Source organism: Natator depressus, chromosome 9 (genome assembly GCF_965152275.1).
Source record: "Natator depressus isolate rNatDep1 chromosome 9, rNatDep2.hap1, whole genome shotgun sequence".
Taxonomy (NCBI): domain Eukaryota; kingdom Metazoa; phylum Chordata; order Testudines; family Cheloniidae; genus Natator; species Natator depressus.
In genome coordinates, this window is record NC_134242.1 from 94,860,768 (window position 1) to 94,877,620 (window position 16,853).

General features: G+C 41.1%; 1 protein-coding gene across 10 annotated transcripts in view; it reads left to right on the plus strand.

Moving 5' to 3' along the window:
* The window catches only part of ATP11C (ATPase phospholipid transporting 11C (ATP11C blood group)), a 119,418-nt gene that overhangs the window by 72,674 nt on the left and 29,891 nt on the right, over nucleotides 1-16,853 (plus strand). For 9 of the 10 annotated variants that reach the window (XR_012640803.1, XM_074962679.1, XM_074962682.1 and 6 more), the window contains 11 exons: nucleotides 757-821; nucleotides 2,477-2,558; nucleotides 2,939-3,089; nucleotides 4,107-4,304; nucleotides 7,212-7,373; nucleotides 8,363-8,517; nucleotides 9,431-9,502; nucleotides 10,847-10,920; nucleotides 13,523-13,626; nucleotides 14,668-14,849; nucleotides 16,289-16,552. Coding sequence is in view for 9 of the 10 variants with exons in the window: in XM_074962679.1 (XP_074818780.1) it covers nucleotides 757-821; nucleotides 2,477-2,558; nucleotides 2,939-3,089; nucleotides 4,107-4,304; nucleotides 7,212-7,373; nucleotides 8,363-8,517; nucleotides 9,431-9,502; nucleotides 10,847-10,920; nucleotides 13,523-13,626; nucleotides 14,668-14,849; nucleotides 16,289-16,552 (1,509 nt within the window). In the remaining variant the exon portion in view is untranslated. The remainder of the gene's footprint in view (nucleotides 1-756; nucleotides 822-2,476; nucleotides 2,559-2,938; nucleotides 3,090-4,106; nucleotides 4,305-7,211; nucleotides 7,374-8,362; nucleotides 8,518-9,430; nucleotides 9,503-10,846; nucleotides 10,921-13,522; nucleotides 13,627-14,667; nucleotides 14,850-16,288; nucleotides 16,553-16,853) is intronic. The other variant, XM_074962680.1, reaches the window with a different exon arrangement.

The window sequence follows — 16,853 nt, forward strand, 5'->3', positions numbered from 1 at the left end:
TGACCTCCTGTACAGCACAGAAAGTGACAGGAGGGCTTTGAAAACCAAATAGCCACCTCTAACCCTGCCTGTGATTTTTCTCGCTGTTCAAGCAGAGGTGCCCCTCAGATTCTTAAGTTGAGAGAAATGGTGGTCTCAAATACTAACTGCGATACAGAACTTTTGAGGGACGCTTGAAACCTGACAAACTTTTCTCGCCTTTAAAAATTCTGCTACCCGATTAGGATTAAAAGTGGAAACGGCAAGCGGTCGTGAAGGGAAATAAGAACAAATAAGCTGAAGCTTACGAAAGCTTATGCTCAAATAAATTGGTTAGTCTCTAAAGTGCCACAAGTCCTCCTTTTCTTTTTAAGAAATTATAGAACACACTGGGCAACGTGGGAGCAAAAAAAATAAGTAAAACATTTTACAGCAGCATCGATTTTTAGCACTCTTGAAAATGAGTCCACTTATTTAGGTCTCTAAGTATGGGTTTTAGACACTAGCATCAGGTACTTATTTTTGAGAATCTTGGCTTGAATTCTAAAATGAGGCAGACATTGGAGAGTCTGAACACTAGTAATACTTCGTGTGATAAGAGATAAGAAACCACAAATGTAAATATAAATGTGAAGGCAAAAATACGGTCAGAATAAACGAATCCCTTATTTAAGAGAAAAAAACACGCTTTAGCTTTAACTGTGGGTATAAAATATACACAAGGTGGAATGAAATTGTTTGTAAGCAATCTGATACTATAACTCTTCCCGTGTTTAGGTCTTTGGGTCCCGAAAGCCTGCTGCTGAAGGGTTCTACTTTAAAAAATACAAAGAAGATTTATGGTGAACAGCTTTTTATTGATCGTTCTGATGGATAACTGAATGAAGTCAGCAAACAAATCTAAATGTCTATCGGAGCATCTAGTGATGGAAAAGTCCTGTCTACAGTGCTGCTTTCAGTGCTCTGTACATATCTCATGCTCACACACAAGTTAATGAATTGATTTTGAGAGTAAGATTTCATGAGCTGCCGTGTCAGATGTTTAACTGAAATCTGAATATGTTGACCAGGATCTTCAGAAATTTCTTGTGCTTTTTGAGAGCCCATCTTGAAACTAAAGCTGGGCACTTTTTTTTTATTTATTTTTTTTTGGCAAATAGAATTTTTGTTGAAAAGTGCTGCTTTTCAGGGCTCCCAAACTTTTGAATTCTTTTTCAAATTTCAAAAAAAGTGTGTGTGTGTGTGTGTGTGTGTGTGTGTGTGTATGTGTGTGTGTGAGAGAGAACAGGGCCAAATCGAAATTAAAATCTGCCCCCCCCCCCACCCCATAAAAGTTCTATTTTGAGTTGACCCAAATGTTTTTGTAAATTCAAAATAATTAAAACATAATACTTTTGAATTGACCAGGAATGTTTTGGTTGATTCAAAATGAATTGCTTTTAGTTTGTGATGGACAAAATATTTCTGAAGAATGGTTTGGGTTTGAATCACAGCAGATTTTTTCAGTTTAGCTCCCAAACCAAAAAAAAAAAAAAAAATCAAAAAATCAATTATTCACTCAGATCTATTTGTGACACCTTTAAAGAGGCCCATCTCGGCACTGCCATGTAGGGACCCCTTTACAGTGTCTCAAGTTGCGAGTCCCTTATGAAAATTATTGGCCGTACACCCAGTACTTTATGTCCATCCACTAACACCTGTAATTCTATCCAAAAAGCAGTGAAGTTTGTCTGTCTGGCAAAAATGTATCCTTTATAAACTCCGTGCTGCTTACTGCTAATGGTTCCACTATCCTTCAGGGAACTAAAACTGAGCCAAGGTGTAAATGGCTGTAGCTCCATTGAAGTGAAGTGGACTTGCACCTGCTTACACCAGTACTGAATTTGGTCTAGATTTTTCAGAGATTCTTTTTCTCCCCTTCCCAGTACTTGTTTCCTTTTACTTTTGACAGCAGTTAGACTTACAGGATGCTAACTGTCAATAGCACATTCTGAGTGGATCTTGTACTGTATCTGCTTTTCTCCTTACTTCTCCTTCTCTTCTCCCCCTCACCCAGGCCTTTTCAAAATAACTATCCGTACTGCAATAAATTTGTTTGCCAATTCCACTAATACCCTCGCACATATACTCTTATATGAAGCTACCCTTCTCCCCCCCCCACCCCCATCAGTTTGTACAAGCAATTGTGATAGATTAAAGCGTTTGCTAAATTTAACAAACTTTATACAGAAATAAATTATACTCTGGGAAACTATTCAGGAGTTCACGCCTATCATCAGCATTCAGAAGATTTATTGTGGCACTTGTGTTAGCATTATTCAATACCATTGGGGGTTCCTTGCTTAAATAAAATGCATAACACTTGGGTAATACCTCTGTCTGTGGATAATGAATCTTAAAGCACTGTGCAAACGCTAATATCCCTCACTGACAAGTGAGGGGTAGGCTTGCAACTCAGAAAGGGAACTATTACAAGCAATGCTTTAATGTTTTGTAGGGGTTGCAGTTTATACTGGAATGGAAACAAAAATGGCTTTGAACTACCAAGGAAAATCACAAAAACGTTCAGCTGTAGAAAAGTAAGTGTGCTTCAGAAAGAGAAAAGTTTATAAAAACTGTTTGTTTCCTTATGGGTTCACTTGTGCAGAAATAACCCCATCGTTTGCTGCCTTTTGTTTCCGATACACTGAGTAGAAAATCTGTATATTGGGTTAAGCGTGTCTCCTAAAAAGCTACAGTGTTTAGTAGAACTTTTAAAAAGTATTACTCCAGGCTTATGCTTTACTTTTTTTGGGTGGGAAGTATTAAAAATCCTGGTTTTGACCCTAAATATCAGGCCTGTCAAAAGCAGTACTCTAGAGTTTCCCTTTTAAAAATAAGAATAGTCTAACCCTGATTACTTGCCTGACTGAATATTAAAAATAGCTGCATGGATTTTAAAAATAAACCTATTTTTCAGATCAATCAACGCCTTCTTGATGGTGTATTTATGCATCTTAGTGAGTAAAGCTACGGTGTGCACCACTCTGAAATACGTCTGGCAGAGTAATCCATTTAATGATGAGCCGTGGTATAACCAAAAGACAAAAAAGGAAAGAGATGCGTTCAAGGTAAATGGGGTTGTGTTTCAGGATCTCCTCCAGCCTTATTTATTCTGACAGTTTTGTTTAATCTGCCAACCCCTGTCTTCCCTGCATATTGTTTTGGAATACATACCAAGGAAAGGACTGTCAATCTCTTAGCTCTTTTTTTCTTTTGCTTGTAATTATTTCCTGTCTCAGCTGCTATGTGCCATTCTTGTTACTTATGTGCAAGAACGCTTGGGAGTAGTTGGGCAAAACGCAGCTGAGGAAGACTCAGATGCTAAAACTGCTCACGTATTGGTGTTCTTCTCATACAGAACGTGTGTGCCAACTATTTATGTTTCTAAATGGCTGCCTCTTATTTGCTGGCAAAAGACAGATCAGTAGAATTTTGGCCACCTAGATATACTTAAACACAGTAGCAGATGCTTGACGCATATCTGAACTCCAGCCAGTTTTCAAACTTGAATGTATAAATTTAGACCGGGGCCACTTTCATTCGGTGTCTAAATATGGATGTAGGTGTTTGAGGTTTTCAGTAGCCAGGCTTGAAAACGTTGGCCTTGTGTCTCAACTTACCTTATTTCCTGTCAGAGTTTTAGGAGACCTCCTTGTGATTTCGCTTACACCAGTAGTACGGTGGTGTAGCACTCCTGACATCAGAGCAGTTTCTCCTGATTTAAACTTTTTAAAGTGAGATCAGAATCAGGCCTGTAATATTTACAGAACTGTGTTTGGATGGAACATTCTTAGATGATCCTTGTGGTTGTAAATAAAATGCCATCGTGGGCCAAATTCTCTTCAGTTATGCCTTTACAACTCCATGCAAGTCAGTGAGGTTGCCAACATGGAACTGAGAGCAGAATTTGATCCATTACCCTTAGTTTTCTCTAGAGTTTTATTTTTCATATTGAGTTCTCTTTTCACCACTGAAGAAGAAAATCTAATTAGAATCTTGAATTTGCTGTTGTCGATTATATCTGTGTCTGGCTGAACTGGATATCAGATTGGCACACACTGCCTTTTTTTTCCTTTCCTTTACAGATCTTAAGAATGTTCACAGACTTCCTGTCGTTTATGGTTCTGTTCAATTTCATTATCCCGGTCTCCATGTACGTTACTGTAGAAATGCAAAAATTCTTGGGCTCCTTCTTTATTGCTTGGGATAAGGAGATGTATGATGAAGAAATCCAGGAAGGAGCGCTGGTGAATACCTCGGACCTCAACGAAGAACTTGGTCAGGTCAGAACGTGCTCCCTATTTGTGCCAAGTTAAAATTGGACGCATGGACAACGTCTCATGGTAAAACTGCAACTCTTCCGTGGACTAAAACAGCTGTAGTGAAATCTCTCCTGTAGAACTTGTGGGCCAGAACTTCAGCTCTCAAGCTAATTTGGGCCACGGTGCTACTTAGAGCAGTTTTGTGTCTGCTTTTAGTTTCATCTGGCTGCCTTCCATGTCCAGGGGCTGTACTAGCAGCCAAGAATCACTGGAGCATAGAGGCATACTGGCCCCTACCCCCCATGCCTGCCCGCAAAGGCTGTGGGTAGAGTAGCTTCATCTTCTATCTGTGCTTTGATTAGGAAACAATCGTCATTGATTGGTGCTTAGAGAGACAGATGACATTGTTTGTTTTGCTTTGTTTCCTATTGATAGGAAGCTCTGGTGCAATATTTGTGTGGATTTAGATTTGTATACAATATATAATTCCCTCCCTTCTGGTGGTTCTGTTCACCATCCTAGAAACCTCTGCATGCTTGGGGAAATGCTCCCATATCCAAAATCTAGAGGCATAAAAGCTCTGGAGTGTTGATCGAAGTAGAGGATTTATGGCAGTGGTTCTCAGCCAGGGGTACTGTAGGGGTTCTCCAGTGAGTACTTCAACTTATCTAGGTATTTGCCTAGTTTTACAACAGACTATATCAAAAACACCAGTGAAGTCAGTACAAACTAAAATTTCAAACAATGGCTTGTTTATGCTGTTCTATGTGCTAAACACTGAAAAGGAAGTACAATATTTATATTCCAGTTGAGTTATTTTGTAATCATATGGTAAAAACGAGAAAGTCGGCAATTTTTCAGTAACAGTATGCTGTGACACTTTTATATTTTTATGTCTGATTTTGTAAGCAAGTAGTTTTTAAGTGAGGTGAAACAAATCAGACTCCTGAAAGGGGTACAGTAGTCTGGGAAGGTTGAGAGCCATTTTTATGGTTTTGGGTACCGTTAGAGGAAGTCTGTTAGAAGTGATTTAATCATGCTCTGTTGTCACTGTCCCAGATTAACCTTAACTTTTTAATTAGAACATCTAAAGTAGAAGTTAAAAACATTATTCTATAAATTAATTAAAACAAAGAGAAGTCACATGTGGCTGCAGGGCAGGACTAAACATAAAAACGGCCATACTGAGTCAGACCAAAGGTCCATCTAGCGCAGTGTCCTGTCTTTCGACAGTGGCCAGTGCCAGGTGACCCAGAGGGAATGAACAGAACAGGTAAACATCAAGTGATCCATTCCCTGTCGCTCATTCCCAGCTTCTGGCAAACAGAGGCTAGGGACACCATGCCTGCCCATCCTGGCTAATAGCCATTGAGGGACCTATCCTCCATGAACTTATCTAGCTCTTTTTTGAACCCTGTTATAATCTTGGCCTTAGAGCGAGAGAGAGAGAGACCTGATTGCTGTATTTGTGCCAGCACTGCAGCCTTCAGCAGCTCTGAAAAATCATTAGAAAGTCACTGCTGCAGTAGTTAATCATTCTCCCTAATTAAAAACCTTTGTCTGTCTGCTAATCACTCGTCTACCTGTCAAGATATAACTGTGTAACTATTTTTGGTGGTAATTTAGGTTTCGTGTGCTACTGTTTGCTTCTGAAAACTAGATGAGCTTATAAATTGCATGTACAGTAGAAATTGTATCGTGCGGTTTGTTTCCACACAGCAGAATGTCAGACCCTAACTGCATGTCAATAATTTGTTTGCTTTCATTAAATTAATTAAAAATTTAAAATTCTCTGTAAGATTTCTCTTTGCAGGTTAGTGAGGAAAGTGGTAATCTTTCACTGCATGCATTTGATATGCAACTGTCCTGCTACTATTTTCTCTGCACTGCTGGGACTCTTAAGTAGCTAACGTTTCACTCTGGTCAGCCACAGCAGCGTAGCACGCCCTACTTTTGTTCCTGTAAAGAAAACGTTTAATTTGATGCATCCGATGAAGTGAGCTGCAGCTTACAAAAGCTTATGCTCCAATAAATTGGTTAGTCTCTAAGGTGCCACAAGTCCTCCTGTTCTTTTTATGGATCCACAGCTGCTACTCTGAAACCATTCAATTTGGAACAACTGTTAGTTAATTTAATTGGCATTGTCAACATAAAACTCCCATAAAGCAAACAAATGGGTTTGTACTACTAGTGCTGATTAAGTAACTGCTGTGCTTTTCAAAATACAGTTTACTCTCCGCAGTGTTATACTATGTGGTTCCTTGTTGCACTTTTCTCAGCCGGGACAGTGAAAATCAGTGAAATCAATTTCCATTTTCTTTTATATAAAAATCCCTCTTATTTCCATGTTCTCGGTACCTCCCCATTTGAGCTCAGGCACTGCAGAGGAATGTTTATTTGTTTAAAAGAAAAATGGAATCTCTCTCTCTTTTTTTTTTTTGGTTGGAAAAATGAATGGAAACTTTTTGTATTGATCAATAGGTTTGCTCAAAACTTTTTTTTTAAAAATCTAAATTTTGGTCTTTTATATGTTGCTTTATTGGTTTCAGTGCTATGTACAGCACCATCTGAGAGAGACTAGCTGGGGGAACAGATGGTTGAGGGGGAGTAATCAAGGGCCGTAAGACAGGTTCTCTGAGAGTTGTAAAAACTAAACAGAGCAATTGTGTAATGAATTGGAAGCAGAGAAGTTGTTCTGGGAAAGGGTGCAATATTGTCTTTGCTTTGTATTAATATACCTTGCTCCAAACTTTGAAGTCCAAGTTAAGCAAGTGCCAATGGTTTTCTCCTGGATCAGGTCTGACTAATTAAGTTGCCAGTTATTCTCCTATTTTCAGTGCTGCCACAGCTTCTTTCTTTTAGACAGCAATGAAAGCTGGGAATGTAGTAAAGAAAAAGTACAACAGTGAGTTTCTCCCTTTCTTTTAGGTCGAGTATGTGTTCACAGACAAAACTGGAACCCTTACTGAAAACAGCATGAAGTTCATTGAGTGCTGCATAGATGGGCACAAGTACAGCGGCGGAATGTCAGAGGTGGATGGGTTCTCTCACACGGACGGACCCATGACATATTATGGGAAAGCACTAAAGGTAGAACTGGCCTTCGGTAACTTCTATGTTTTCACTCTCTGATCCAATTTTCTGAGAGCTAACAATAACTAGAGATGGGCACAAGTGTAAAAATTCAGACACCGGTTTTGAACACCTCTAAGTTTGGCAGTGTTCAGAACCCACGTTTGAGACACTTAGAGACACTGTGAACAACTGGGTTCCTCTGTCCATCCCCCAAGTTCAGGAGGGTTTGGATCTGAGGGTTTGGTTTAGGTCCCAGCTTTAGCTATTACTCTTGGACACTGTACCTTGAGTTTGTGTAGCAGTAATGACAAGCGCAGGGGAGAGCACATACCCATTTTAGGAATCGATCCTATCCTTTGTCTAACCAAGACAAGCTTTAGCTTTGCTACAGTGGCATCACAGCAGAGAACTAGAAGCATTGCACGCATTGCAATAAAATAAATGATTGAACCAGAGTGCTGATTTTATTGTCGGCCTTGTTTGATCTTTATTTACCCCTGCATCCTGCTAAAATGAATTAGTGCTCTGTTACATTTGAACAGAGCTCCTTTCTGATTGTGGGGCCGTTAAAAATACCAGGCCACGTTTTGCAAGAGTACGGCTTTGCTTCAATGTCCTTGGCTCAGTTTCCCATCCTATCAGCTGCTGTGCTGTTTGGTTGCTACTCTCCATCTCTGAGGCAATTCAGTGGTGGTGTTTGCAGGTACATTTTTAAAATACTGTGGGATGAAAGACACCATGTAAATGAAGTTCCCATTTAAAGGTGAGATTTTTCAAAGGTGGCTAACGGAGTTAGAATTTGGGTGCCAAACCTGCGTTGGTTCCTTTGAATATTCCAGCCTAAAAGGTTGGTAATTCTGACCAAATCCCAGTAGTTATTATTCAGCAGCTTAACTAGAATAATGGTTATTTTTACTTATTACTGAAAATTAATCCTGTTTGGTACTCCAGGCAGGAAAAGACGCTGATAACTAATTCATTTCCTGTATTTTGACTCTGCTTAGTGTCGAGAAGAGCTGTTCCTCCGTGCTTTGTGTCTGTGCCATACAGTTCAAATCAAAGAAGGAGACAATGTGGATGGATTGATAGTAAACCAGGAGTGCAGTACCTATATCTCCTCTTCACCAGATGAAATAGCTTTGGTAAAAGGCGCCAAAAAGTAAGGGCGTTGAGTTTGTTTTCAGAACTGAAGGTTTATCTTACTCTTGTAACTTGTGCTGTTGAGTGTGACTTAATGGAACCCAAAAGTCGCCCTATGAGTTTTTCATAATAAAATGCTCATAGGCCAGTAATTGACAAGGAGAACTGTAGCGTGTAGAAAGCACAATGGGAAAAACTCTTGTCTGGCCTGGTCCAGAGCCCACTGGAGTCAACAGGAGTCTTTCCATGGGTGGAATGAGTTTTGTGCTGCAGTGGGTTTTGGATGAGGCCCATAGTAGAGTTGTGCTTAATCAATATTTTTATCTTTACTGAACAACTTCACAATAAGCAAAGGTTTGGGAATCATAACTTGCACATCGCAGTGTATGTTGTTGCTTCTGTTAAGTAGAATGGTGTCCCAAGTTGCTTGATTAAACAGAGCCGTACTCTATCCAAGTTCCCTGGGACGTTGGCGGGTTCTATTACATTGTAGAAGAAGCAGTCAATGAGTACTGCATGTGTATCAAAGCAAAATTACTTTCTTTCTGTGCGGTGGCAGGAGACAAAGCAGCCCCTATGAAGGCCACCTTTGTTAGCCTTTTCTGATGTACTTGTATTACCTTATTACTATTTGGAGGCATAATAGCAGACCTAGCAGATCTATTTTTGCCATAAATGTAACATAGTATGCACATGTGTTAATTCACGTGGCCTATAGAGACCTCAGAGTTTTCTAGGGTATGATCCACATCTCTTTAAGATTGTACAAATCAGGAAACGCAGCGAATAGCCTGGTGAGCTACTGAAATGCATGGACTGAATTCTGTAGCCCAGGTCATGTTTCAGAATATGGAAATGAAAATGAGAATGTTACAAATGTAAATTATGTAACAGTGTTTTCAGTGTCCTTCTGTCCTCTTGTTTGTTGACAGGTATGGTTTCACTTTTCTAGGACATGAAAATGATTTCATGAAAGTACAAAACCAAAAGAACGAAATCGAAAAGTAAGCGCAGCTGCATTGTGGTGAGGAATATTGCTCACGCTAACTGAACAATCTGCCAAGTGCCAGCTGATTAAACTCAGGAAAAACGGCAAATGCTGCAGGGTGGAAACAACGCAACAGGCTGTCAGACTCACTGCTGCTCTGCATGAAAGCCGGTCCGAATTACAGAGCACCTGGCAGTAGAGAATTGGCTGAGAGGTTAAATTGGTTGCAGCTTTTGCTGAATAACAAATCAACCAAAGCCTAAAACAAGGTCCTCTGACGATATCCTGCACCACGGTTTGAAACCTGGAAACTCTCTTGGATCTGTGAATTATTGCGATAACCTCCTAGATGTGAATGTATGAGAGCTGGTGCTACTATAAACCTCAACCATACAAAGTTGAATCTTTGCGTAAACATGCTCCAACCCTAACCCCTTCTTGGACTGAAAATAATTCGGCCTTACCCTGCGGCAGCTGTTCATGTAAACCCCAAGGGATATACACCACTTGAAGGATAGATACCTGATCCAGATACCCTCCTAGATCTTGTCTTATTAGCAAGTTTAATTTCAAACTTCTCTTCGTGTTGAATTTCTCCATACGAAGGGAGGATTCAGAGTTCCATTTCTCCATACGAAGGGAGGATTCAGAGTTCCTATTTACTGCTTTTGGTGCTCAGCCAACCTAGTAGGCTGCTTGCCCTGATTGACAGCTGGGTGTTCCAGTCAGGACCTTCAGCCCCTGAGCAGTCAGCTCGCTCATGAAGGTCCTAACTAGCTTCTCCCACTTCCAACCAACCTGGTGCTATGTGGTTGCCAGTCGCATATCTCAGAGCCCCAGCCAAGCATGATATCATGTACCAAGCATACATCTTGCTTGTTCACATCAGCCTTGCATCAAGAAGATGGTCCATAAACAACTTCTACAGGGAATCTCCATACTCTGTGAATGCATGTGCGGCAGCTTTGTTAAATTTACAAGCATCTTAAACCAAGTGCGACTCTATCTTAAAGAAAATGAAAATAACATGTCCATGTGCATTCTTTTCAGGCAAACGATAACTCAGCCCTGCTTTCCCTAAAATGCTCCAGCAGTTGTGTTGCGCTCTATCTGATCACGTGGCTCTTAATGATGGTAGTGGGCATTGTTCACTATCATGTATAAATGGCTTGTAGCTTGAATACCTATACCATATCTTTAATAAGGAAATTGGTCAGCTGGCACCTGATACTTGTAGTCTGGCATAGAGAGAGTTCTGCAGTTCATTCTTAGTATGTTCTTATAGCTTACAACCTTTTACTGAATATCATTTTTAATTTTTTCCCTCAAATTTCTAAGTTCTGTTCTTTCCTTTTTAAAGGTATCAGCTTCTTCATGTATTAAACTTTGATCCTGTCCGCCGCCGGATGAGTGTTATTGTGAAAACCAGTGCAGGTATTGTTAAAACAGTGGGTACCACCGTGTATCAAATATATGTCTGCATTTACTCTTGTACTGAGAATGTATTAAAGACCTCCCATTACAACACAGAAAAGCTAACCTGTTATATTTCATGGGCCTTAGCCTCACCTGCAAAATTCACTTGCACGCCACCTGAGCATCCAAAAATCTCTCATTTGCACATGCAAATCTGGTAATGGCGTGTGCTTTTTGTTGATTTGTACATGCACCCACTGCACTGGTACACATTTCACAAGCACAGAGGCACCTGCATATGAGAACTTGGCCCTTGAAGTGTGCTAATGAGATCAGTGGTCGGATTTATGATAGACCTTTACTGTGCACGCCCACGCTAACACTACAGGAAAGCCCACTGCAGAGTCCTAGTGAGGTGCAGTTTTTCTGACATGCTTCTGCTGCTCTATAAAAAAAAATGTCAGTCTTGTTGGAATATGGCATTTGCCAGCATTTCCTTTGTAACGTGACCATACAATTTTGTGCCCCATTTGAGCCCAAACTAAGGGATCTGAGTGAGGAAGGACAATTTTTTATTTTCTTTTATGGATTTGAAAAATAATCCAATTGGTCATTGAAAAAAAAATTGCTTTTAGAGATCTAAAAGTGCCCAAAGAATTAGAAATTGGTGGCTTCAGATGCTTTCTACATTCTAACTCCACCAGCTTTTTATTTTAAGCTGAAGTTGTGCTGGTTTTTAGGTGCTATGGCATAGCTTTGGGGGAAGAATAATGATCAATGCCAGATCTTTAATTTATCAGTGGGGTTTGCTTGCCATGCATGCTAACTTTGTTAAGACTTTCAATCCGTTTGCCCATTTTTGTGATGGACCAAATCTAGCCCTCGTGTAACCCTGACATCAGTGAAGTTACACCAGGCATGAATTTGTTGCAATGTATCTGTGTGGCAACTAAATAATTCAAGGATATATACATCCCTGGGAACTGATTTGACTTGGTTAGGCCATAGAAATGGGTCCTCAGAGCTGTTAATATCTCCTCTTTATAATACATGTGCATGCATCCACCTGCACCACAACTCAGAGACCTGAGTACATAGAATGTGGAATACTGTAATACATCTGAAACAGCTGATAGATGGCAGGATCAAAAAGAATACATTCCAAACCATTTATAAGATGCTGAATTGAAGTATTTAGAGCAAATCTCTAATATAAACTCCTGTGATTGGATATTCTTATGATTGGATGCATATATTTTTGCCCCTGTTTATTTTTCAGAATTGTAATTGATTGACCACCAGGATGAGTGAATACAGAATAAATAATTTCCTCGTGGGCTTTTCTATGGTGCTCATCGCTGAGTACCTGAGTGCTTCACAAATATTAGTGAACTTATTCTCACGACACCCCTGTGAGATGAGGGGATATATTAAGCCCATTTTACAGCTGCGGCTGCTGAGACACAGAGAATATAGTGTCCAATAATTTTGGGCACCTGATATGAAATGCATAAGGCCTCATTTTTCAGAGCACTGAGCATTATATAGCACATTATATGTCCAAAGCACAGCTCCCATTAGCTTCAGTTGCAGCTATGAGTTCTCAGCTCTTCTACAAATCAAGCTCCAGGATCTCAGATGGAGCATCTAGGAAATAAGCAACACGCAATTTGTGACCACCTGTGACAAGCTTGGTTTCAGTGACTTGTTTAGCATCACTTAGGATGATGGCAGAGACAGGGTAGAGCCCAATTCCCCAGGGCACTATTAAAGTTCCTTAACCATGAGACCCTCTTGTCTCTTCCTGCAGTCCCCGGCCTCGTTCACACCCCTTCCAGCTTCTGCAACCAATGAAACAGGGAACCTACAAACAATAGCCTCCTTCACTATACAGCCCTGATTCATCCCCATAGCAGGGTCTCGTGCACTGAATACAGATGGGGTCCTGTGGAAAAAATATGTGATCACATCATTAAAGGCTCTATCATAATGCATACGCACAAGAGGGTCAAATTAAGGTGACCTAATTTGTCCCATTCCCTTTTGCCCCCACACCCTTGGCTCTTGCCCCCTCTGGATTCAAATTAGGCAGCTTGCTCCTCCATGCTGCCTACATCCAGCCGGGGCGGGGCTTTGAGAGCATTGGAAAGATGGGGGCTCCCTGCTCTCATTGCTGACCTGGCATGGCCCATAGCAGCAGGGAGCTGCAGTGGCAAGCAAGGTGATGCTCAGCTTCAGGCTGAAGTGTGCCCAGTGCAGAAAGAATCGTTGAGGACAGATTCTGTTCCAAAGGCACTAGAGCGTTCGTTCTCAGAAATGGCTAAAATCGTCAAAAAATTCAGCCTGAGGCAGACACCCACAGCCTGGAAAATTACAGCCCGGATGGTTAGCGTTTGGCAAAGTTATAAGCAGCTGAAAGCGTGGTCTTATACTGGGGCTTGTCATCCTTAATAATAGGTGGCAACCTTAATAGCATTACCAGCCCTGCCTATAACAGCTTCATTTGCAACCTTGCCATAGTTCTTCTTTCCATCTAAGTTTACGGCACATTGAAGACAATGGCCTTTAAATCTCTTGACACATTTTGAATGCTTCAATCTTCTTTTTAATTCTGTTTTAGGAAAGTTCCTCCTGTTCTGTAAAGGAGCAGACTCTTCTGTTTTTCCAAGAGTACAACAAGATGAAATACAACAAACTAAAGTGCATGTAGAACGTAATGCAATGGTAAGCATGTACACGAAACTAGGTTTGTTCTTGTTGGAAGGAAAGCCTTTCTCTGAAGATAAAGCTCTGACCTTGGGTTGAGGAAAATGTGAGCTTTAATTCTTGTTGTTTTGAAGTCCATATCTGACTTGTTTCCTTTTCTGTTCTTCTGGCTTCCAACTTCATTTAACTTCTGATCTGCTTATATGATCCTGAATCCTGTAGGATCTAATCATCTCTCAAGGAGTTAAAAATAACAATAACATTTTCTCTCTTTTTTTTCCTCGCTAGCCTTATGGAGAAATCCTTGAATCAGTTTCTAGTTTTGTTTTGTGTGTGTGCTGTTTTGAGAAGCATTTATCTAAATTGAGCTACATTGAGAGAAGAGGTTTATAGTTAGTTCTGAATGTGCCAAGACTAGGGGCTTGTCTACACTACCGCACGGGGTCAATCTATGATACGCAACTTCAGCTACGTGAAGTTAGATCTTAAATTTAACTTACTTAGATCTACTTACTGCGGTAAGTCGATAGCTGATGCTCACCCATCGACTCCGCTTGCGTTCCTCGTTCTGGTGGAGTACTGGCGTCGAAGGGAGAGTGCTCAGCGGTCGATTTATCACGTCTATACGAGACGCGATAAATTGACTCCCCCTCCCCCCCTCTGGATCAATCGTTGCCCGCCTATCCAGCGAGTAGTGTAGATGAGTCCTAGTATTCATTCTTATCTCTTCTGGTTGGTCCTCCTCCTCTTATACTGCAGTGGTTTTTAAAACAGCCTTGTTTTACAATTCCATATGTCTCGTGACCTTATTACTGCTAAAGATGCTCAGTTCCACAGCTTATAATACATATTGTGATGTTCCATGTCCAAGGTTTTCCGTGTGTGGAGATTAATATATAAACAAAGAGGAAATGGTCCTTAAGAAGTAGAATCACTTCTAACATTGAACCCAATCTTTGCAGGCACTGAGTGACCTGTAGAAGCAGAAAGTAAAAATTCTAAGGCCGGGGCTGTTTAAAAGGTGTTTTTTAGTGCACGTATCCACTTCTCTGTTTCAAGGATGGATATCGAACTCTTTGTGTGGCCTTCAAAGAACTGACTCAAGAGGACTATAAAAAAATTGATGGACAGCTCAGTGAAGCAAAAATGGCTCTACAGGACAGAGAAGAAAAGATGGCCAGGATTTTTGATGACATAGAGACCGACATGCATTTGATTGGGGCTACTGCTGTGGAAGACAGGTAAGACGGTGGCAAGCAAGCAGATGAAATGTGAATGCTGTAGCTGTTCAGAACAGCGTAGTCTGTATCTCCCTCAGTCTGAAATTACCCTGAGAGTAATTTCAGAACAACGAGGGAAGGGTGGGTGAACGACCAAAGTGAGACCATTGAGCAGCGGTCTGTGCCGTAACAATCCACCACGGTGCTTATTGAAAGCTATGTGCTGGTCCTAAGAAGAAGACAGAATGTCTAAAGCAATTATTTCCTGGCACGTCCCAAAACCAATTACCTATTTGCTAAAAATATACTGGTTTAAACAGTAAGTACTCTAACATTTTAATCAATAAATCCTACTTTTTCAGAAAAGCATGCAGCATTGTGCCCCTAATTTATGTACCAAACCAATACAAACTCAGGTGCAGTTACAGTAACTGTATGTGTAAATTAGGCTGTCGTTTATTTTTCACTCTGCGTTTTATGGCACTAGTCAAAGAGTCGGGTGAAGTGACTGAATGTAGGACTAGGAACTGCTACGTTCTAATCCTGGCTCTAACCCTAAATCCCTCTGGCCATGCCTGCACAGCAAAGAACCCCTCAGGGCAGCACGTCGCATGAGTCTGTGTAGACATTCAGGCTTTAGCTGGAGCTCTGGGTCTGAAACCCGCCCCCTTCTCCATGCTCTGAGACTCGCTGCCTGTTTTCTGGGGAGGGGAGGTGGGGGTGGGAGTTGCCATATAGATGTAACCTCTGTGACCTAGAGCAAACAATTTAACATCTCTCCCTCATCTTTCCCAAATGTAAAATGAGGAAAGCTGTCAGCTTTTGTGGATTAAATGGTTAACGTTTGCTAAAATAAATAGGATTTATTATGTGAAAAGTATTGTTATTGGACCCATTCCTGAAGCCCATCCTGGGTCTAACTGCCCATCAAACTTTACCCCACACTCTGCCACACAAAACTCCCACCTACTTTCCTACAGGAATTTGTTCAGAGGGTGCTGCAATAGAGTCAGACTTCTTTCAGTTTAAAGTTTATCTGAAAGCTGCCTTGCTGGGTGGGTTTTTTGATTCAGCCACGTGCAAAGTGTGATACATAGCACTGGTGGTATTAACGTCCGCTGGCGAAGTACTGTGCTGGTTTTAGCTAGAGATGACATGGTTGGTACATAAGTCATTCTTTGGTAAACAACATGTGGGTTTATTTGCTCCCAGTGGAAATGCTTAGCAATCTGTAAGCCATACTCACGTAGTGTGGGACTTTTGTCCCCCTCTAGTAGCTAGGGTGGTTTGTCTGCTGCTGCTTCTAGGTCATTTATCTGAGGCAGTAAAGGCTGATGCTTTTCAGATCTAGATCCTCCCCAGGCTCATTGTAACACGCACAAATCATTCTCCATGAATTCTGAGGAGAAATGGTATTTTTAAGATAAATGAGATGGCTAATGTGTTGCCTCAATGTACAGACTTCAGGAGCACGCAGCGGAAACCATCGAGGCCCTGCAAACAGCAGGCATGAAAGTCTGGGTGCTTACTGGGGACAAGATGGAAACTGCAAAATCTACCTGCTATGCCTCCAGGCTCTTCCAGACAAACACCGAATTACTGGAGCTGACCGCAAAAACGATGGGAGACAGCAACAGGAAAGAGGATCGATTACACGAGCTGTTGTTAGAGTATCATAAAAAGCTGCTGCAGGATTTCTCCAAAAATAGCGGAAAGCTTAAAAGGTGCGAGAGAGCATGTGGGCAGTTTATGTCTGGATAACTGCCCTCGGTGAAGATGCTTAGAAGGAAGGGTCCTTTTGCCTCGGTCCTGCAATTCCATGTATGCAGGGGAAGAGCTCTGGATTTCAGGAGGACTGCTTGTGGGGATGATTGTCCCTCACCTGAATCACATTATAGGCAGAGAGGCCCCAATCCTGCAAACAGTCCCCGGCTTTCCTATTTTTCAAACATAACTGTGCAGTACTTGGGCATGCCCTGTTTTTCCTTTTAAATCCAAGCCGTTTGAGTTAACTGAGCACGCGCA